Genomic DNA, 23,017 nt, shown 5'->3' with positions numbered 1-23,017 from the left:
AATGCAGTTCAAATCTAAATTTTATAAAACATTGGTAATAAGTATTAAAGAAAGATGATTGATTTAACATGCTTTTAGTTATACTGTCAATAATTTGGGTTATTTAGCTTGTTATAAGAGAAAAAAAAGCGGGAGTTCATTTTTCAAAGTCATGTTTTCACCATGATATTCATTCATTTATAAATGTCACATTTTCAAACAAAATATTTAAACAAATAGTTTTGCAAAAATTAAATATTTAGTTAGCAGGTTGAATATCTAGTTCCAAACTAAATTTTTGTTTTAAATTCATAATGTGAGTCGTTTTTCACTTTTTTATCTTATCAAGTAGAAGTAAAAACATAATTTGCATTCACTAAACATCAGCTCCAAATGTGATGCATGTTTAATACTTTTTAGCACTGCTGACTAAATGTCATGCTATTAGAAATATGCTAAATGTTGAAAAATTGTGACAGTATGATATGAAGATATTTTTAGTAAATCTCAAATAATTAAATGATAAAATTATTGTTTACACCTCGAATTATTCAGGTGTTAATACCATATAGGTCATATGTAACTCTCTCCATGTTTAAATAATTTATGTTTCCCAGCTGTCCATAGAGTTACTGCCCAAGATAAGATAATTTACTGCCAGTTTTGTTTATCAAACTCAAACATACGCCACACCAGCAGGCCAGATATGAGTTTAATGGAGGGAAGAGTCACAAAAGTTTGTGATGTTTTGATGAACTGGAGTGGGAAATGATTAAATAAACAAATACAGAAATAATTATCCTTGATTTAAACATATTATTTTTGTTCTATTTATTTTGTTTACAATTATTTAGTTACTTTCAGTTTTATTTAATATCTGACCAATATAAATATAATTTGTATGTATTATTATGCATACATATTTATATTTTTTTTCATATTTATATTGTCAGATAGCTTGCATTGTGTTTTTTCTACCTGCTGTTTTCAATTCTGCCGCTCTTTTTTTGGAATATCAACTTAAATTTTTTAGAATGTCGGAATAATAAAGAATTATCTTATTTTATTTTCCAAAATTATCCTTTTTTTCTACAGTAAATACATCAATATGAAAAAAAAATCAGATATTACAGACATGATGACAGAAATATTCCGTGATTTATATGTGTTTACAGCTTTGTTGTTTGTACTCTTGGAAATGGTGAATAAAAATAATTCAATTTCCGAAACAAAACTGCAAAAAGGTACCAAAATGATCTGAGCCTTAAACTGGTGTAATGGAACCATTCAGCCAGGAGAGGGAGCTGTCCGGAATGTAAAGAGCTGCAGGTCCTGACTTCGCCTGTGGGCGGCAGTGTTGCGCACTGGCAGCCTTTCCTTGTAGACAAATGGCGTCTCTTCAGCGAGCAGCAGCTGATTCCCCACCGAGAACGGCAGCAGGAACGGAGGGGAGGTAAACACGCCGCCCCCGGATTTCCTTGCAGTAGGATAGTCCGTTGTTTTCTGCGGGATCTGCGTCGCATCCTGACGGCTGGACGTCGCTTTCTTCCTCCCCGGAAATCGAGAGTTTGGAGCCTCCGCGGTGTGAAAACAACCCCCTTCCCCGCCGGAGAGGAGAGGGTCAGCTGCAGCCCGGACTCCCCTCCCCGCTGCTTCTGCTTGTTTTCGGAGGTTGTTGCTCCTCGTCAGGGCCCGGACTCGGATACGTGAGGATGGGCATCACCCCTCCGCGGCTGCCCTCCCCCTCCGCCTGACTGACTGACTGACGGCTCGGCGGCGTTAATCCAATTCAGGAGATCATCTTTTCAACCCTCCTGAGGTCAAACTATTGAGACCAGGTAAGGCTTTCAGCTCTCATCCACCGTAGCGCAGCGGGAGCTCTTCGAGCTGCTAATTTGGTTTTATTTATAGAGCTCTGCGTTTTCTCCAATCCTCCACTTTCCCTCCCTGAAATCTGCTGTTCTTCGGTGTTCATAATGACCCCAGAAAGAATCATTCCGAAGGTTTTAGGAGCATCATGGGACACGGAATGGATCTGAAAGGTCGTTCAGTTCCGTGACATTTCCATTCCAAAGAGCAGGCGACATCCATGCTGTCATTACCAGCTGAACTGGTTCTCTGGTTCTGCGGACTTTAGCAAAATATGTGATTAAAAATCAACTAGGGCTGTAACAAATAATCGATTAATTTTCATACTAGCTTTTTTTGGTCTATGATGATGTGATCGATTATCGCAACGACTTCTGGACAATTTATCGTCCAGCCAATGTTTTTTATTATCGTGGCAACCATAGTCACCACACTTTGCACAATCAAAAAACATTTTTATTCCACTTAACATTTTGATGCTACCTTTCATTTTGCGTTGATATTAAAGTGAGATTCTCTGTTTACGTTTGTGTTGGTAGGACAGGGGGAAAAAAGGCTCTTTCCTGCTGACTTTGTTGCTACATTTAGCAACTCTTCACACAAAAATATTGGGCATAATCAGCGTTAGCAGGTTGTAAAGGGCCGAATGAAGTAAAATAGATTTTTGTTTTTCTTTCCATCACAGTGCTTTTCCCTCATCAAACACAGACCTGCAGTTGTTGCTTTGATTCTTTTATCCATGGCAACCATTCAGTTGTGCCTGGTTGGACCCAGCCTCGCCTTCGAGGCGGAGCTCCGCCCCCTGTCAGCTCCTTCAGACTAGCCAACAGCAATTAGCAAACACCTGGTGGAACTGCTGTCCTTATAGGAGGTACTTCTCAGAGCAACGCTGGAAAAAACGTTAAGGGGTTAATAGAGGAGCCATGTTGTGATAACTTCCTGAAGGCAGAGATTCAGAAAGAGCGGGAGTTTCTTAAAGAGACAGAGGCCCAATTTCAAACTACAAAGTCAAATTTCTTTTGACTCATATTTGTAGCATATTTATAACAACTGAAGCTAAGATAATTGGTTGATTGTGCTATAAAATGGCACCATGTGCCTGTAAACACATAATAGCGCCTCTATAAAGATCGTTGATCAGTCTCCAAACCGCTAGAAAGAAAATGTGTAGCTGCCACCTTCACAGGTATTGATAATAAGTTTTGGCCTGGAGAGCAATCTCAGCGTTAAGCAGATTGGAAACCTGTTTGACCCACTGGGACCCAATTACTCCCAGTTCACGGCCTGTCGGGTGCAGAGGAGGGCAGAGTACCCAACAATTACACCATCGACAGAGTACAACTACTTCAACATATTTTTACTCAAGTTAAAGTAAAAAGTATTTGTTAAAAATCTACTCAAGTTCTGACTAATTGATCAAATTATAAATCATTTACTATTTAAGAATTAAATCATCAAACAGACCAAAATGTAAAGTTAAGTGGAAATTTTGCTATTTTAAGGAGAAAATGACAGTAATTCATATAACTAACAAAAAGTAACAACATTTTTCTAAATCAGTTTCTGTCAATAAAAACTTTTTAAACTTTAACAGGAACTGCCAGTGTGTGTCTGATGAGTTTCTGGTTAAAACATGTTTGTTTGTCATTCAGTGGGTAAAAAACACAGAAATTTTACCTAAATAAGATTAGAGATACTTCATAATAAAATTACTCAAATTACAGCGTAGTAGAAATATTCCTAAAAGTACATTTGTTCAAAGATGGTATTCAGTAGATGTAGTTGAGTATCTTCCCAGCTCTGCATGTCTGATGTTACCTGGTTAGGTAACGAGGCTCAATCGCTCCTTTCTTCCGCCGTGGATTCAACCCAAAGGTGGAACAGACCGTCTTCAGGGTCCGTCTGTCTGTCTGCTTATGCAACGTTCCGGTGTGTTGCTGTTGTTGGGGGTTTGAAATGATGAGGGTGGCGCCGGGTTCCAGGTGAAGCATCATGGGATGCATGCGTGCTTTTTGCCTGGCAGCAGCTCTCGCAGGTAAAATGAGACGGCCGTTATGCAACGCTCCTTGGAATCTGCTGACCGGCTGACACTTTCCAAGATTTAGCATTTCAGTAATGCTGCGTGGCTGGGAGCCTGCAGAGTTCAGTGGTATGAGGAGAACACACAATGGCTTCCTGAGAGCAGGACGAGCAGCAGGGCTGAAACGATTAATCGGAGTAATCATGATTAATCGGTCATTGAAGTAATCAACTAATTTAGAAACAGAGTATGCAGACTCAAGAAATGGAGCAATCAAGCCAAAACTGCTTAAAATTTATAGTTTTTCCAACTTAAAAACCAAAATAATTTTTCTCTGGATTACTTTTATCTGCTCGGTAATAAATTAAACACGCAATAATTTAATTAAGCAACAAAGTGGTTTTATTTTGGTCTTAATAAAAACAGCTTCCTAACTTTTTGGGGTGGTTTACCAAAAAAAAAACAAAAAAACATTTAGTTTATATATTAATCCCTTTAACTGCCCCATTTTATTTGTTTTGTGTTTAATTAATTTATTTTTTGTTTGTTTGTTCTTTTCTGTTATTTTTTTATTTATTTACCTTTTATCCACCTGCTTCAGTGAGGAAATATTTGATGTGGTTTTTTTGTGTGTTTTGTTTTATTTTGGGTTTGTTTTGACTTTTACTGGTTCGTGTTTATTATTTTAATTACTTTTTTAAAATTATTATATCACAATTAAAAAACAACTGCTACCCAACGTTAATAGAAAAAATAATGTACTCTAATCATTTATTTAGTAATTCTTTTTAAAACAAAAAGTAATTTACTTTAAAATTAAAATTAAACTAAAAGTGCTCTGTGCTTAACAGTTTCCGTTGAAGAAGAATTAAATTTGTCATTGAAATTCTTGTGCTAAAAAGTTGACAAACTACCCACTGCAGGGCCAAATTGGTAGCATTTTTGAAATGCAGACAAGCGACCACCAAAAATTGGTGGTAAGGGCCATTTGGGGCCCCCTGACCACACTTTGGACACCCCGATTTAAAGTATGATGGAAGAACAGAGGAGAAAGAGGAAAAAAGTTAAATATTGCAGCTAGATTTGCATTGATATGAAAATTTGGACCGATGTCGGATAATTAATATCATAAATGTTTTCTGTGTCCCAACATACAAACATGGCAACCTGCTGGTCCAGGACTGGATTCTCATCTGGGACGGATCACATGTTGGCCAAAACATGAATAAATCATCGTGTTAATGGCCTCTGTACATTAGTCATGTGAACTGAAGCATCTTCACATTTAAATCAGTCCCTCCCTTTTATGAGACCATCCCATAATTTCAGATGTATAAAACATAAACTCACATCATTCATTCAGGTTTTCAGTCAGTGTTTTAAATGTGAATTTTCCCGGGTTAAAAGTGTTTTTTTTTTTTTTTTTTTTTTTTTTTCTCAGTATTTTGGCATTTTGAAACTACTAAAAATTTGTCACAATCACAAATTTTACTGGATGAACTGATTTATTGCTTATTATGACAGACCTGACCCTGGCATCTTACTCAACTTTAAATACCAATATTCTAAATCTTTGAACATTTGAATTCTCGGTTTTCCAGTAAACCGGATGGAAATTGGATCAAACCTGGACGGTCCAGTTTGTGTTCGGCTAAATGCCGCTGTGATTTGGAACAAAAGGCCTCAAAGGGAGGCTCAGTGCCTTCTCACACCGCAGCTCCCTGCTCTGATTTAAGTTTCGGGTGCTGTTTTCGGCTCTCCGTCGACCTTTGAAGGGGTTTCCTTTCCTCTCGTTTGATGGGTTCACATCCTTTGTGTGTCTGCGGCGAACCCAGCAGGAAGTTGAACCCTTTCCTACGTCAGGTCGAAGCTTCCTCCTCCCACGGTTTCCCTGAGACCCGTAAAATATGTCCTGATTTCTTCATTTTGATTTATCATTGTCTTGCAAAATTTCTGTTATGGATGTTAAATTTAAAAAATGACACCATGATTGGAAGTGTTTGATATTTTCTCCCATTTTGTTCAATGATAAATATTGGTAAATCAGAAAATGAGATTTAAATGCAGCTTAGTGAGATTAATCATCAGTCAATGTTAAAATACCAGTTTTAGTTTTTTTAAGTGGTTTCCTGAAGAAGCTTATTTCTGTAACAGTGATAGAGAGATAAAAAACAGAGTAAATAAACAATGAAAATATTAGAAATTTTGAGATTAATCTGATAAACTTTCTAGAAGAAAATTTGGAAAAAAAATTTAAATTTCTGAGTTTCAAAAGTGGAAAATTTTTGACTGTTGAAACCAGAAATTTCCACATTTTTTCTGGAAAATTTCTGAGCTTTAGATATAAATTTCTGAGTTTTTTCTTGCAATTTTTCAACTTTTTGAACTTAGTAAATTTAGAGATTTGTCTACAAATTTTTTGCAATTAAGGTCAAAACTTCTGAAATTTTTTGAGAAAATTTTTGACTTTTCAAGCTCCAACATTTCTGTTTTCTCTAGAATTTTTCTAGAATTTTTCAAAAGTTTATTTTTTATAGCTTTATAACTTTAATGTTTCGAAATCAAAAATTCAAAGTTTATGCTTCAAAATTTCTGAGATTATTCTAAAAAATTCTCACTTTATTCTAGCAAATTTTTAAGTTTTCAAATTTGTAGATTTTCTAGAAAATTTCTGAGTTTTGTCATTTGGAGGAAAGATTTCATTGTTTTTTTTCTAGAAAATTTCTGAAACTTGACGGAAATGTACTCCTTTTTTCTTTTCATATAATGTAACATATTTGAAACATGTTTCAAATATGTTACATTATTTCATTAACAATATTTGTGTGTATGGTGGCATAAATGCTGCCGCTGTCCTGCAAAACTATTTATTACCTAAAAATAAGTATCAGATATTATTTTTAATCAAAATCTTTATCGTTATCACAGTCGTTCCACACAGTATCTCGTCCATCGTCGTGAACTCTTCGCTGTGCTCTCTGTGAATGAGAATCTGGGGTCAGGCTGACTGCAGACTCTTGTTTTGTCTGAAAATCCTGGGTGGGTGATTCCTGGGACAGTTCAGGCCGTATGTGTGAGCATTAGTGTGTGTGAGCATTAGTGTGTGTGAGCGCTGGACGCTGCGCCACGGATTAGCCTGTGAGTGTCTCTCTGTTGGAGTGGCGCTCTCCCCTCTGCTTACCATGAAGACTCTATTGTCCCGCAGAATGACGGCGCTCTGCGGCACACACTCTTATTGTTTCAGTTTTTTATTAAACACATTAGTGACCTCAAGGTTTCCCTCTGAAAACTTGCTAAGCCTGGTTGTTGGAGCAGTACGGCAGTTCACCAGCAGCTAACTGTGCTTTTGTGTTAAAAAGCGTAAAATGTTGACAGAAAATGTGAAAATACAACAAAATAATTGGACATTATTTTCAGTTCTTTACTTTTCCAACCGGTCTTTGACGTTCCAGCCTTTTTGCTCTTAGAGTTGGAAATGTTTCCAGACCTTAGTTTTGTAAATGTTTCAGTTTTTTGCTCCATTTTGTCGCTTGTTGTAACCGCAGGATGAGTCGAGAGGAAATCTGGGATGTGTGACTGATGGGAGCGGAGCCACATGCGCTATAACATGCGTTATAGTCTAATTAACTTCTGCACCTGAGGACAAAACGTCTCTTCTTCTATTTATTTAATAAACTAACCCAACTTTATATTCTTTTCATTTTTGGTTAGTTTTTTCTGTGCTGTATGCAGGCTTAATACATGAAACTCTGACCCAGTCTGAATTTTAGTTCTGATCAGGCTTTGGCTCTAAATCTAAACACAAGCATGAATATGAATAAATGAATAAATCTGAAAAGAGATGGACCAAGAGCTGTGCCTTGGTATACACCTGTTTTTATTTTATACATGTCTGAATCTTATGTCATGTTTTAGTTAAACCTCTTACTCCCTGCACGTCGTTTTTTTCTACATTTTGGTAGTTCTGGACTTATTTTTCCGAAGGTTTGATGCAGTTTCAGGATCAAACCTTTTGTACTTGAACAAGCCTCTTGTTGCATCTTTCTTCCGTTTCCTGGAGCAAGACGACCCGGCTCACTCCGCTGATTAAAATCAGCCTTTACTGAATATTTCTGAGCAGATCTCATTTCCTTCTGCTGTTTGCAAATGATCCCATATTATGTCTCACAACAGGAACCAAATGTCAGACCCTGGGAGAAAAACACAGTGTCACAGATGCAGATTACAGTCACGCTTTTATGAAGATAAATTATTAGTTTTTATTCCTCCATGAAACCAAACTGCTTATTTTTTGTCTCCTATATCGTCATGATTTCTATACTTATTGTATCGTTTATCATTTATCGTGATACATTTCTTATAATAAGAATTTTGATGTATCATTGTCGACTAATCCTAATTAATGACAACTTATTGTCAGGATTTATAGTTTTACGACTTTCCACTGTTTGTTCAAAGAAAACATAAATAAATACCAATAAGTTTTAACATAAATGTTAAGTTTAGTGATAAAATCTCACATCTTTATGTGACTGGTGTCTTAAAGAAACATTTTAAAACTAATATTTGTGTTTGTGGTGATGCACAAACTGCGTTTCCATTACAAATATGTCAAACTTTTGTCGAAATAACAAAAAAATGAGCTTAAATAAGTTTGTTCATGCGAGACGTAAATAATATGGTCAATGGATATGCAGCCTAAAAAATAAGACAAAGTACGGTGATAAATGTCAGGTTCGTATCGCCCAGCTCTCCCAGATGAGCGCAGAAGGTTTAGTTTTGGCTGCAGCGTGCCGATAGCTGGAGCTGCAGGGACTCCAGGCTGGCAGCAGAGTCGACCCTTTGCTCTCCGCGTCCGTCAGTAGGAGCAGGCCGAGTGTGGACTTCCTGTCGTCTTCACTTAGCCGAGGAGACAACTGCATGAGCAGCGACGCATCTCTGAAGGAAGTGCGCTCCTTCTGGACTTCCTGTGTGGAGTTACGTAACACAACCGGGAGATGTGACGCACGTTTAGCAACGTTTAAGCTCTACCAATTCACTTTGTCATTCAATTTCAAAATTCAAGCTCCTTAGAGTCCTTAGAAACAGAGCGATGTTTTTCAAATAGTCCTGAAACGATTAATTGCGATTAATCAATTAGTGGAATAATCGTTAGCTAATTTAGTGAGCGATTAATCGCTAACTGGAGAATGCAGACTCTATAATGTGACGTTTTGATGTCAGAACAATGTCTTCAGAGCTTTAACTAGGCCAAAACTGGACAACAATATAAACATTTATGAGGAAAAACCTTTTTTTGTCTGTAAATGTGTCCTACCCAGAAACAAACGGGCAGCTTTACTTTCACCTGGATCAAATTCAGTAAAAAATAAAACTAATAAAATCTTGTTTTATTTCATTATTAATTGGTTAATCTGAAAAATAACTGATGTAAAGTCAAACAGAAAGGGCTGAGCTTTTCATATTATTAGCTGCAGATTCATATTTTGCTGCAATTAATCAATTGTTCACTAAGCAAATTCTGTTATTGCATTTAGGGGGAAAATTCTTATTTTGTTGTTTAAAATAGGAGCTGAATTATTTGATTATTTGGATTTTCTTGTATATTGTATAAGATAAGTTGGTTAAAAGAAAAATCTGCAGAATTTGTCAACTCTTATTAATTGGCAGAATAATAAATTAATAAAATAGTAATTAGCTGCAACTTTAATCTGTTATTTTTGCTAATTGTAGCCCAAAAATTAAATAAGACCAATTTAAATGAGTATTTAAGACAGAAATCTTAAGAAAGTTGGCAGTTTCTGTCTTATTCTGCATCAATTTATTTTTTCCTTTTTAAAAATCACTTTTTTTTATTTGTCTGATATCATTTTCTTAATCTGTACTCAGGTCCTGAATTTTGTATTTTTCTCCACTTTTTGTTCAACGAGAACATCAATAAATGTCGGCACCACTATTGATTATCTAAAAAATAAGTAACATATAGTGCCTTATCATAATTTTTATCACAATAGTGCCACCAAATAAAGTTAAAGATGTCAAGTTTATTTTGCATAACATCAAGAACAACAGTTTGAGAAACTTTTTATTTTTTAAATTTGTTAAAATTAAATTTATCTTAATTAATTTCTAATTATAAGAATTTTGATTTGTTTTTGTCACAATAAATTCCAGTTAATTATGTCCATATCATCAGGATTCTTAGTTTGACTACTTTCTCCACTGTTTGTTCACTGAAAATATCATTAAAAATCGATACATTTCAAATATAATTAATGTAAAGTTAATGTGTGCAGCTTAGTGGTAAAAATAAATGGTTGAAGTGACAAGTAAGTTTTAAAACGGATGCGGTGCATGCATTCACTTTTATCTTTGTAACAATTATACCACAAAATATTGTCATAAAACCTTAAATCCATGTCAGTTTTTAGGAGAGGAAAGCCCGTTTCTCGGGTTTCTGCAGGAAGCTGCTGCTGCGCCGCTGCTGAGTCGGGTGAATCCTGTAATCCTGCTGCCTGCGTGGGCCAAACTGGGCACACAGCCATTAACATGATAATTAACCTGTTTGGTTGTTTTCTCTGTGGCAGGTGGCAAACATAACGACAGCCCAGCTGATTTCACCGCTGGCTCTTCACGTTTAACTGTTCACTTCCTTCCTGTAAAGTGAACTTTCTGGCCAAACTGGTGGAAATATATTTATCTGCTTTGTCTCATTTAGGCATTCGCTTCCTGTTATTTTATTAGGTTTTAACAGGCTGTGTCCAGTTATAATAAGGTTTCTGTAATACAGAACGTATCACGACATAGTATATCTCCCTCTAAATGTTATAATTTGGCCGATAAATTGTCACAGAAGTTATTGCGATAAATGATATAAAGCTAATGGCAAAATAATGCAATAAACTTTCATTTATTATGAACATGTAACCCTGGAACTGGAAGATATTTTAAATATGCAACATAAATAAACAAAACAACAATTAGAATATATTTTGAAGTCTGTAAACAAAATTGTCCTTCGAAAAAAGACAAAAACTCCAGACTGAAGATTTTTATTATCCAATTTTGTAGAAGGAGAAAAACGATAAATCATTCAAATGGAAATTATTGAGCTCATTTTAATTTATCATGTGATGAATTGACTTATTGTGACAGGACTAATTAGACATCTGCCTGTTTGCTTCAGGAAGTGATTCTTTGGAACGGAGATTTAACTCACACTTTCAGTTTTATAGTTTTGCAAACTGTGGCCGATTTTGCCAGAATAGATTTTAAACAGTTTACTGTTCAACAAAATGCGGCACATTCTGGATACCAAACAAGTATCATTTGCTTTACGGGTGGCGATCCTGAGGGGAGGAAACAGAGCTGCTATGTAAATGGACTTCAAAATAAGAGCAAGAATAATAAACATCTAAACTGCTTAGTTTTTAACAGCCGATGAGCGTAACTTCAAAACGGACGTCAAACTTTGTTAAGCTTTTTTCTGTTTACCTTGGTAAAAACCACTAGCTAGCATGCTTGTTTCGTTGTATTTACCCAGAATGCTGTGCGTTGTAGTCCACTTCCTGCTTTGGTCCGCTTGGCTTTCACATATGAACTCAAACCAGAGTTCAGCTGAACTGAACCAGGTTTTATTTTTTTCTGGTTGACTTCGCGTTCACACCGCCCCGACCGAACCGGACTTCATTGGAAACGGACTGAACAGGACTGGAGTGAACGCATCCTAACGCAGGGGTGGTCAAACTTTTTGCATGAAGAGCCAAAATCCCCAAGGTGGAAGAATTTAGGGGCCAACATGAAGAAAAAATCTTTGTGTTGTACTTAATATTTTCAGCTTTAGAAGTTAAAAATTTGCCGTCATAAAAGAAAATTACAAGAAGTGCAGGAAGGCCACGTTTGTGCCATTCCTGAATTACAGTCGGCGCCCACACAGAATTCGTCAAAAGGTCACAAATGGCCCCTGGGCCACACGTTGGACACCCCTACATAAAAACATTGAATTTTTCATTGCGTTTATAATAAATGTCCTCCTGGTGAGCCAACAGTCTTAGAAATCTCGCCAGCAGGAGGAAACGGCGCAGATGAAACGTAGCGTTCCCACTTATTTATTCCAAAGGGATGGAAAAGCAGGAAGGAAGTGGCAAGGGAGGAGCCGCTTATTACAGAATAATGGCCTTCTCACCGAGCGAGCCGCTGATCTGGGTCTCATTTACGTTCAATATGTCATTTAGATAATTTAATTAACTTATTTAATACTCATTTTCATTCTGGTTAGAAATAAAGAAAGCTCGTTGATGAACTTCTCATAGATTATTGTCAGGAATGCTTCCTCGTTGTCTCGCGCTCCATGCCCTGTCCAACATGGCGGCAGCTGAGTGGCGTCTGTTTTGTGCAGGAGGGAAATGGACTGATCCCTTTCTTTCTCTCTCTCTCTGCAGTTTGCTTCCACATTCAGTGGAGCTGAGGAACATAAACAGAGTCTTACACAATACTGTGATGTCCTGTTATATAATTTCACTCTGGAAACCGTCAACTCAGCTGAAAATGTTCAATATTCTTTAATGTTTCCCACAGCAGTAAACAAAAAGCAATATTATTTTAAAAATGCAGTAAATTGGGAAAGTTTTTGGTTTGCAGGATGTAGAAATGAAATCTTTATGCACAGTTAATATTCAGTCAACCTTTTGTTCCACCACAGCTTAATTTATATGAACTAATAAAAAATCTGTTTGCAAACTTTTGTTTGTTAAAAGTTATCTGGAAAGATGAGGAGATGAAAATCGGGAATATTTTTAACTAAATCTGCAGTGAACTTCTGGTATATTTAATTCCTAACTTCTCCTTTAGTTTCCTGTAAAACTCTCTGAACAGTGTCTTCAGTCAGAGGCTTCTTTGCTTTCACTGTAACACAGACTGCTACAGAGATTTGTCCTGATAATAACCATCACTATCTACAATAATTCTGAAGAATTAATGAGTTACAGCAACATTATTTTCATTTTTGAATTGGTTTGTATGCAAATAAACTTGATTTTTACTTAAAAAAAGGTTCTGGGTTAAACATTTAACTCAGAACCTTTAAGTAATATTTTTTGTTCCAATATAAAATAAATACAAAAACAGTCACATTTCTTAGAACTGTTAGCTTTTGCTAATGTATATAAATTAATTTATTTTGTCCGTCTTGGTGCCCTCCATGCCTCCATAGCGCCACATGTTTTAATGCATGTTTGTGGGTTTCTGTCTGGGCCATTAAGTCGTTAGGTCATAAATTATGCTGCAGCTTGTTAATATAAGAGCAGCCTTTCAGAGTGATGACCGACACATGGGGACAACCACTTAGGATTGCATTTGACTCCCAGCTCTTACCTTATTGATTATTTTTTATTACTTTTTACCCTGACCTGCCCATTCATCCGACATAGAGACCCACAGGCTGCTCCCTGTTGAGGGAAACTACCTGTTTTCTAATGTATTAATCTTGTTTTTGTTTGTTTATTGTTTTTTTGTTTTTTTTCAGGGCTGGACGATATGGCTGCATTATTAGTCAATATCAATTAGGGCTGCATAATTAAATCGATTCTACGATATGTATCGATATTTCCCCCCCTCGGAATGTATCGATTTTTCATCCGCGAGTATCGATCCATTAAAACATAGTGGTCCATAGCCTTATAGCATCTTTTTTACATGTCTGGTTTGTGATGGCGTAGCAGCCAGACTCCGCCTCCCTCAGTCTCACTTTCAACTTGTGCTTAAAGTGCACATTATAAACTACACACCAGTTTTTAAATTGTGTTAATAGGCCAAGTAAAACCGGAGTTATGGTAAATTAAGTAAGTTTTTCCGAATGTCAGAGAAATGTCAAAAACCGGCTTTTCTGGTTATGTGACAGGAAATGAGCTTCCAAACGTAAAAATGAAACGCAACGTTAGATTCCTTTGTTTTTAGAAATCTCACTCTTAAGAACTACTTAAAACTAACTGAATTAGACAAACAAAAAGTCATGAGGAAATAAAACTAACCTATAATGAAAGGCCAGGATGAGGCTTTTCCTCTGCCTGCATCTCCCAGAATGCTATGCGGTTCTGGATCAGAGTTCAGTGAATATTCTGTCAGATGTATTATCTATTGATATTGATATTGATATATCATTGATTGTTTTTAAGCTTAGCTAGTCAAGTTTGACTCCGTTTCCCAGAATCCATCTGGATTGAAACGTTTTCAGTGTTGGTCTGAACAGGAAGTTGGGCCCCAAGTCACACAGTCTAGTTCAGCCCTGCTGCTGCGTAAATAAAATGACTTGCTTACTTAATGTCTGGTTGCGAATCTCTATTTTAAATAAATGATGTAATCTGATGTCATTTCCTTTCTAAACCACACTCTTCCCTCTTCGGTTCACTTCTCCGCCCTGATTGGTCGTTAAGTTTTTATAAACTCATAGCGGAGCATCCCCACTGCTGGTTGCTTCATGTTGATCAACACGAAGCCTGGAAACGAACGAACGGATGAGGATCTGAATGAGTCAGAGCCGAGGTGTGGAGTTTTCTCCGCAGTCCTCCCACAGACCACATGATGAAGAAATGTGAAGGAGGAAGAGTTCATTATTAAATGAGATATGTTGCAGAGTCAACCAGGAACTGACTCACTGCTTAGAGTGGCGGGTGGAAAGTTGCCCAACGCAGAAAAGTTGCTGCATCTCTACTCGGTTATACTGTACACAGAAGATGACAAGTAATCCAAAAAAACATCGAGGTTTTGTTTAAAAACAGAGAAATAGGTATCAGTCAGATTTGATCATGTTATCAAATTGCTTTAGAGAATTGAAAACAACGGGGAAAAAAGCAGAAATCTGTTAGCATTGCCTATCAGTGCAGGTTCACAGTTGATTTAGCCCTAATAAATGGCCTATTAAAGGCCTCTAATGCTGCAAAACCTAGATTTACCTTTATGAAGTGATCAGTGTTTCTTTGAGAACCACTTGGGGCCCATAGTAACTTCACAATACTCCACTGCTGAAGAACAATGTACTGTAACTCATTAAGTTTCCTACAGAGTATCTGAATCAACCAGATGAGGCCAAAGTGATATTTGTTTAGATGTTGGTATGCAGAGAACCAGATTTAGAGTGCTTCTGTGTGTGCTTATTGCACAACACTCCACTGATGAAGAAAAACGCATTGCAACTCATTAAAAAGTTTTTAGTTTTATCCTGATGATCTTAAATCATCATAAAAAATATAAACTTAATTTACAAAGGTCTGAATAAGCTCAATTTTAATTTAGGCTTGTACATTTAGCTTTTCTTTTTCTTCCATTTTTAATTAATAGATATTAAAATATGAATCTTTTGTGGTGACTGAAGTAGAGGATCGGTTCTGGACGACATCCGGCCCGTTTCCTTGTTTCCTCCTGCCTTACCGGGTCGCACATGGACGCAGCACGAGCCCACAGATTGGTGCTGTGAACTCTTGAACCTCGTTCTCCTCCCGTTCTTTGTCCTCTGCTGCCAACCAGCAAACTGACGCAGACTGATCTGTGGTTTTTCATCTTTCTTCATTGCCTCCTCCATCTCTGAAATCCTCCTCCGGCTGGTTGCTAGGCAGCAAGGGGAGAGGTTGATAGTGCTGACGCTGAGAGCGCAGGACCACTTCCTGTAAACAGCAGAGTGGGAGCTGTTTGCGCTCAGCTGCAGGCTGAGACGAGACGGCCCAAAATAACCCATTCCGGCTCTCAGAAAGAGGAGCAGCCATGTTACTTAATGCAAAGTGAATTTTCACAGTGGGCTTAGATAGCTGTTGTAGATGACCACAGGATTTTCCAAAGCCTTTGAGCTGTTTTCTTCTTTAATGCCACAAAGTGTGTTGTTTGAAATGAAGCGGAACATGGCTGACGTTGGGTGTTTATGCAGGAAAACTGGTGTCACGCTGCATATAAAGGGCCGGTTTGTGTGCGCGCTCACTCACTCCAGAGTGCATTTATTAGTCCATGAGGCTTAATCTGACAAAGCACATCTTTAACTCACGGATTAAGTGGAGACAAACATAAATGCCTCTGTCCTCTCCTTTTCCCTTATTTTCCCTCAAGCGATCCATGACCACTGGAACATGTTGGCCTGAATATGTTGTAGTTTTTATATTAACCTAAAAGTTGGTGTTTGGGATACGAAAAAACTCATAAGTTACTTCAAAAATATCAAAAATGTTAAAAATACCGTAATATGTGAAGGTCATGCAGGTCGATGTGGTCAGGCCGCAAACATCCTTTCATTTAGACACGAGACATCTGTTGAACCAAACTAACATGATCGGCTTGTAATCTATGGTTTATTATGTAAACTGGAGCTAATAAAACTAGCAGGAGCTAACTCCATTAGCTAATAAATCTAGCTAATGGAGATAATGCCATTAGCTAGAGCACCGACATTAGCAGAGTTGAACGCCATTGGCAAAGCCACCAGCAGGCGCTTACACCATTAACTAGAGCTAATGAAACTAGCAGGAACTAGTGCTATCAGGTAGAGCTAACACCATTAGCTGGAGCTAGTGCCTTTAGCTATATCTAACGTTATTAACTGGATTTAAAGCCAGCTAGAGCTTACATTATGCATAGCGGAGGCCATTAGCTTGAGCTTATGCCATTAGCAGGATCTTACACCATTAGCTAGAGCTAATGACATTAGCAGAGGCTGACAACATTAGCAGAGGCTAGCACCATTAGCTATAGAAATAAAACAAATTGGAAGATGATGAATGGACGTATAAATTGACAATGAAGCATCTTTTAATTTTGAAACACGATTCTTGAGAGAAAAGTTTTGGTCCCGATGCTAACTGTAAACATCTGGAGTTAGAAATTCTAGCTCTATTTCTAGGTTAGCATTTCCAACATAAACACCAGCTTTTTTCTGCGTTCTCTCCATTTTATCCTTCTGTTTTCTCTTATTTCTACATTTTGCCTTCCTTTTCATCACACTCTGCCTCACATTTAAACGGATGATTGATACTCAATGTGCAAAAATGACTTTACTGGCTGGACATCAGCGACCCTGGATGTACTGCAGCATAAACAACATAATGTGAATACTGTGTTTGCATTAACGGCGGCTCTCCTCTGTCCTGTCTCAGCTGTGTGGAGGTGAAGATGACCACAGCACGGTACCGGCCCACCTGGGAGTTGGCCGTTGACCCCCTGGTTTCCTGTAAACTGTGCCTTGGAGAGTTTCCACTGGAGCAGATGACCACCATCACGCAGTGCCAATGTGTTTTCTGCACACTGGTGAGTTTTACAGATTCTGTCACGTTGAAGCTAAGTGTGCTAATTGTTTACAAAGTTAGCTAAAGCATTAAAGCCCTAAGCTAAATTTAGCTTGGTTACATGCACATTAGAATTTATCCAAAACATTGATTTAGGTGAAGCTACTAAAAGTGAAAAATGAATTATACTACTAGAGCATTCAAATCTAACTGGAAAAAATAACTTAAGGGAAACTGAGTGTGCTAATAATTTACAGTTACCAAAATGCTGAAATTCTAAACCAAAAATTAGCTCCGCTATTAGCACATTTGTGGTTTATCACATAACATCCTAATAAAATATATTAATGATAAAAAGGTAAAATGTGAAAAAGATCTTGGTTTATGATCACTTCTGGCTTATCCAGACATATTTCTGTGTATTCAATGAAGCAATGTGACATTTTAACACAGTGAAAACCACCAAAATAGTTTCAGTAAACTCTGGTTTATCATCTGATGTTACAGAAAGAAAGTGACATCCGTTGGTTTTTACAGCCTAACCAAGAATAAGCTCTAAATTTAGTTGCCATTTCCTCAAACCGGCTGGCGGCAGCGGTTACCAGAGTTCACTCACCACAGATTATTACAGAGGGCAGAGACCCTGTAAACACGTCTGAGCTGAGCTCTGCTATCTGATACTTGATATCTACTATTTACTTTGCAATTTTTTCTAATCTGAAAGAAGTTAAATAGAGGCTGAAGTTAAACTTTTCCTGGCTGTGGACGCTCTGGTTTCACAGCCGGAGCATTTTGGAGGATTTCCACTGGAAACATGAGGAGAAAAGGTTTGTGAGGTGTGAATACTTTCTATGCAGCTCTGACCTGTGGTTTTTCATTTTCAGTGCCTGAAGCAGTATGTGGAGCTCCTGATTAAAGAAGGCCTTGAAACTGCAATTAGCTGTCCTGACTCTGCCTGCCCTAAAAGAGGACATTTGCAGGAAAATGAGGTAAAAATCAAAACTGTCATCACCAAAAATGTTTTTGTTTTAGTCAGAGCCGGCCCAAGGCATTAGCAAACTAAGCAGCCTGACCAGCTAATTTTGATTTTGGCTGATATGAATTTTTTTTTAGATTACATTTTTTTGTTGTCTGAAATGTTGCTAAATGTAGCAAGAAAGTCGGTGAGTTTGCCACAGTGGGGTAAATATTGTTAACTGTAAAGGTTCAGGCCTGACCTGGTTGGTCTCACTGCAGAGCAGAAGAGGACAGAGGCTGATTTATAAACCTTTGCTGTCAAAGAAGAGATTAGGTGATAAGATGGGCTTCACATGTAAGTATCGGCCGATTACGATCCCCCAAAATTAAGTAAATCGGTCCCAGAAATCGACTGGTTGATAAATCAGGTGGCCAATAAATGTATCCTATATTAAACATGAATATAATATAAACAGCCAGAGATGCATTAAGTTTATAGCAGGTGTGTGAATAACCTAATGATCAGGCTGCTGATTGCAGCCTGTCCACATTGTTAGCAGAACTAGAGGGCCCCAAAACCATATTTCGCTTGGGGCCCCATGGAGGTTTGGTCCGGCCCTGGTTTTAATCCATAACATAAAGTGATAAATTGTGTTTATGTTGGGTAAATGAGAAAAGGTGGGTTGTTGTGAGTTGTGCTGAGTACAGTTTGATCGAGTTGGAAAACTTCTGGTGTACCTCATGGCTGTGTTCTCAGTTCTTTGCTTTTCACATAATGGGGAAACCTGATGGTAACACACTCATTCATATAAATTATTAGTTATTGGTTTAATTTGAAAATGAGCCTCAACAATTTCATCTCACTAAGCGTTTTTTGTTGTTGTCGCATTTAAATTATTTAAGATCATTATTTTAGTACCAAATAAAGATATCCTGCTTTAATGCAAACTATTGGACTAATATCTGATATTATTATTGCTGTTATGGCCAAAAGCTGATATTTATCTGTATTACATGACTTAAATATATATTTCCTGATATTTTTGAGATGTAGATATTATTAATGATTTTGTGCTGGGCAGTAAAGGGAAAATAATGCAGAAAAACCAGTGAAGCATAACTGAAAACCACCTGTATTATCCTCTTTTCTCACTCTTTGTGGCAAGCCCATTGCCATAGCAGCTGGCTTACAACAGCTTTACTAGCATATCAGGATTCAAAAACCTGCAGTTCCCCACGCAAGGAACTGATCATTCAGTCCATTACAGTTTCATTTTTTGAGGCTTGATGTTTATTTTATGATTGTTAATAAATTATCAGATTCTGCAGCACATCTCGATGTTAAGGTTTTCAAAGTCAAGCTAGCATAGCTGACCTACTTCCCTCACTATTTGTTTTATTTTTTATTAAATTTTTCCTGACCTTCTTATCTGGTTGTCTAATTAGCTGCAAAGCACTGAATCCTTTTTTTTCTTTGTCATGCGTATATTTAAGATTTACCGCGTTGTGTTGACAACCTGATGGCTAGTCATCGTCAGCTAGCTGCTTTTTGCCCTCCAGCAGGCGGCTGGGGGCGTGTCGTCACATTGCAACATGTTTATAAGTCAAAGAAATCCTTTCTGCAACCTGTTACATCCTTCTAAAGCTGCCGCTCAGCTCCGCCCGGACTGTGTGGGTCGGATCCGCTCGGTTCTTTACTGAGAGGCTCATCGTGGTTCTGCCACCGCAGCATTATGTTTCTGATCAATTAGCATCTGATCGACTTGCAGCTGATGAAACCCCAGCTACTCCTGCCTGTCTTTCTCTTCTCTCAGCAGGTCCTTCGCTGTGAAATTGATTCTTCTTTACAAAGCCTGAACGTTCGATGCATCGACCACTAAATGAGGCTAACCCTGTTTGCTCCTCTCTCTATTTCCTCCCACAAAATAAGAATCAGATCCAGGGATGGACTTACAATTTGATTTGGTGGTACTGCTGTGATAAATTTTCTAGAAAAAGCATTGAGATTTTTGAGCTCCAAAAGTATTTGCAGTAAAAAATCTGAAATTTCCAAATTATTTTCTAGAAAATTTCAGAGATTAATCTCAACATTTCTGAGTTTAAAAAGTTAAAAGATTTGCTAGAAAAAAACTGGAACTTTGAGAAATTTTCTAGAGAAAACTTGGAAATTTGAGTTTTCCCTTTTATGAAGCTCAGAAAATGTTCAAAAGTCTAAAATTTTCAACTTTTTAAACTAAGAAATTTGTGGAAGTAATCTTCTTCAGGACGCCTCCGATATAAAACGGTGAATAACATCACTAAGCTGCACACAGTCAAGTCACTTAATCTTATTTTCTAATTTACTGTTTTTTTTTTAATTGAAGCTCTCATTGAACAAAAAGGGAAGAAAACGGCAAAAATAAAATTTCCAATCATACCATCAGATTTTTTCATTATTTGGCATCAGTAGCTAAACTTTCTCATGATTTCAGAAGCAAGAAAATAACAAAACTGGAGCTTAATAAGATGATATTCCCGAAATGATGGATGTATTTCTGTCAGCTGAATAATTTCCTTGTGTGTCTGCAGATCGAGTGCATGGTGGCGGCGGAGATGATGCAGAGGTACAAGAAGCTTCAGTTCGAACGCGGTGAGTTTATTCCTGGATTCAGACAGGGCCTTGAAAACCTTGAAAATGCTTGAATTTCAGTCACGTGTTTATTACAAAACTGGACAGTTTAGTAATAAAGTGTAATCTGATGTTTGATTAAAGGCTTGAATATTTAGAGCTAAAACCAGATATTTCCATACGCTGTATAAAAAGACAGACAATTTTTTTTCTCAGTGTCTGAAGTTAAATCAGATGAATTTTTTTTTCCTTAATTTGGTTTGGATCAGAACAGCCAGAACATTTTTCTGTCTCAGACGAGTTGGACGTGCTTCTGGTGTTCTCGGGGTTCTTGGCAGAGAAAACAGGGGAAGAAGCAATAAAATGGAAGAACAACAATCTGTGAACTTTGACCCAGTAGGAAAAGAAAATTGTCTTTGGAGGCAGATGCACATAATTGAAATAGTTTGTAGAAGGAGTGGAAGACAGTTTATTTATCGGCCAACAGAATAACTGAATAGTGTTTCTGTGTTTTACTAACATATTTGGACATTTAGATATTTAATATTAATTTAAAGTGTAATGAAAAATAAACAAGGGTAATATAAATAATGAGAAGAGACAGAAACATTCTTTAAATACAGTTTAAAAAGCATTTTCAGCTGATTAAGTCACCTAAATATTTATTCAGCTTTAAAATAAAATCACAAATGATTGCATCACATTTTGTTCACATTATAATTAATTATTCTGCAGTTTGAAGGTTTGCCGTACGATGGAGGATTAGGGCAAAGCTGAGAAAGTAATATTTAAGAAAAGCAATATTATTTAAGAAAAAAAGTCATACAATAAAGTGATATTACGTGAATAAAGTGTTACGATACAAAAATAAAGTCGTAACTTTGCGAGAATGAAGTCATATTACGTAAAGTCAAAAAAACACAAAAAAGTCTTAATGATGCAAAAAAAGTAATATTACTGTTACTTCTCTTGTAGCACTACAAGAAAAGCCATAATAATGAATAGTAATAATGCATGGATAATCTCATAATAATGTTAGAATAATCACAATAATATGAGAAAAGTCTTATTACTGTTTTAATAATTACGACTTTTCTCATCTTACTGCGAGAAAAGTCACAATATAGTAAAGTTGTTTTGAGAATAAAACCTGATGACGACCCAAACGTTTCATGAAATCCTCTAAAGATCGACTGAAATAAAGAACCTGGAAGTTGGAGCCTTTACCTCGGCTGGTTGGTGGGCCTGGTGCACTAACCTCCTAACTTTCTCCTTCATTTGGAAACTGTTTAGTTTTTCTTTTTTGCAGTGATTAAAACAATATTAATTTCTGTTTAGACATAATTTAGTTTTTTAAACAGTGATGTATTTACTGCTGTGGCTCCAGAGGTTCTGTTGGACCCGTGCAGGACGTGGTGCCCGTCCTCCAGCTGCCAGGCCGTCTGCCAGCTGAAAGAAACCGACTCCCCGGCTCTGCCTCAGCTGGTCCAGTGCGCCGTCTGCGCCCTGGAGTTCTGCTCCGCCTGCAAGGCCGCCTGGCACCCGGGGCAGGCCTGCCAGGAGAGCAGCCCGCCCATCGCTTCCTTCCTTCCCGGGGAAAACAGGTACCAGGGCCCCGAAACACCAGGAAAACAACAACTAACAGTCTGAAGCTCTGTAAAAATGTGTGGATAGAAATAAATATCTGTCCACGTAAAACATCTTGAAACTTTTTTTGTAATATTATGACTTTAAAATAATTATTTTTGTTTTATAAAAATGACACAATTATTTACATTATGATCTGCAAATAATAATTCACATTATTTTGAAGCACATCTTAAAATAATGTGCTTTTATTTTAAAAGCGAGTCAGACGTAATGTAACTGGGTTCCTGCTGGTTTCCAGCTCTTTCTATAAGAACGAAGAGGACGACGCCCCCATCAAGCGCTGCCCCAAGTGTAAAGTCTACATCGAGAGAGACGAGGGCTGCGCCCAGATGATGTGCAAGAACTGCAAACACGCCTTCTGCTGGTACTGCCTGGAGTCCTTGGATGTGAGTTGGCCTCGTTTTCCCTTAAAGGGAAACTACTAATAAAAATTCACATTTTTCATGTTTTTGTTTTTCCATGTGGGTCTCAAAAAATACAAAGCACTTAAAGAGACGAGATAAAAAAACACCCAGCTGTTTTTGACAACAAGTTGATGCTTTTTGGTGTCTTTGAAAATCTGCTAGTTATTGACTGGCTCTCTGCCGTTACTTAGCAACCCCAGCGGAACTCCGCCCATTACCTAGGAAACCCAGGAAACTTCCGCCCGTTGCCTAGCAACCCAAGCGAAATTCC

The 23,017-nt window shown here is 37.4% G+C and overlaps 1 protein-coding gene across 1 annotated transcript; it reads left to right on the top strand.

The window, feature by feature from the left end:
* Positions 1–1,275: 1,275 nt before the first annotated feature.
* rnf144aa (ring finger protein 144aa) lies at positions 1,276–22,793 on the top strand. The gene is made up of 6 exons (XM_015053670.1): positions 1,276–1,817; positions 16,999–17,149; positions 18,012–18,116; positions 20,653–20,713; positions 22,080–22,296; positions 22,581–22,793. The coding sequence occupies exons 2-6, from the start codon at positions 17,015–17,017 to the stop codon at positions 22,765–22,767; spliced, it is 705 nt and encodes a 234-aa protein (XP_014909156.1). The 5' UTR covers positions 1,276–1,817; positions 16,999–17,014; the 3' UTR covers positions 22,768–22,793.
* The last annotated feature ends 224 nt before the right edge of the window (positions 22,794–23,017 follow it).

This window comes from Poecilia latipinna, unplaced genomic scaffold, assembly GCF_001443285.1.
Source record: "Poecilia latipinna isolate Pla-1442-1.1 unplaced genomic scaffold, P_latipinna-1.0 Scaffold1192, whole genome shotgun sequence".
Lineage (NCBI taxonomy): Eukaryota > Metazoa > Chordata > Actinopteri > Cyprinodontiformes > Poeciliidae > Poecilia > Poecilia latipinna.
Note: the sequence above shows the minus strand (reverse complement) of the source record. Positions and strands in the feature narration are given on the sequence as shown.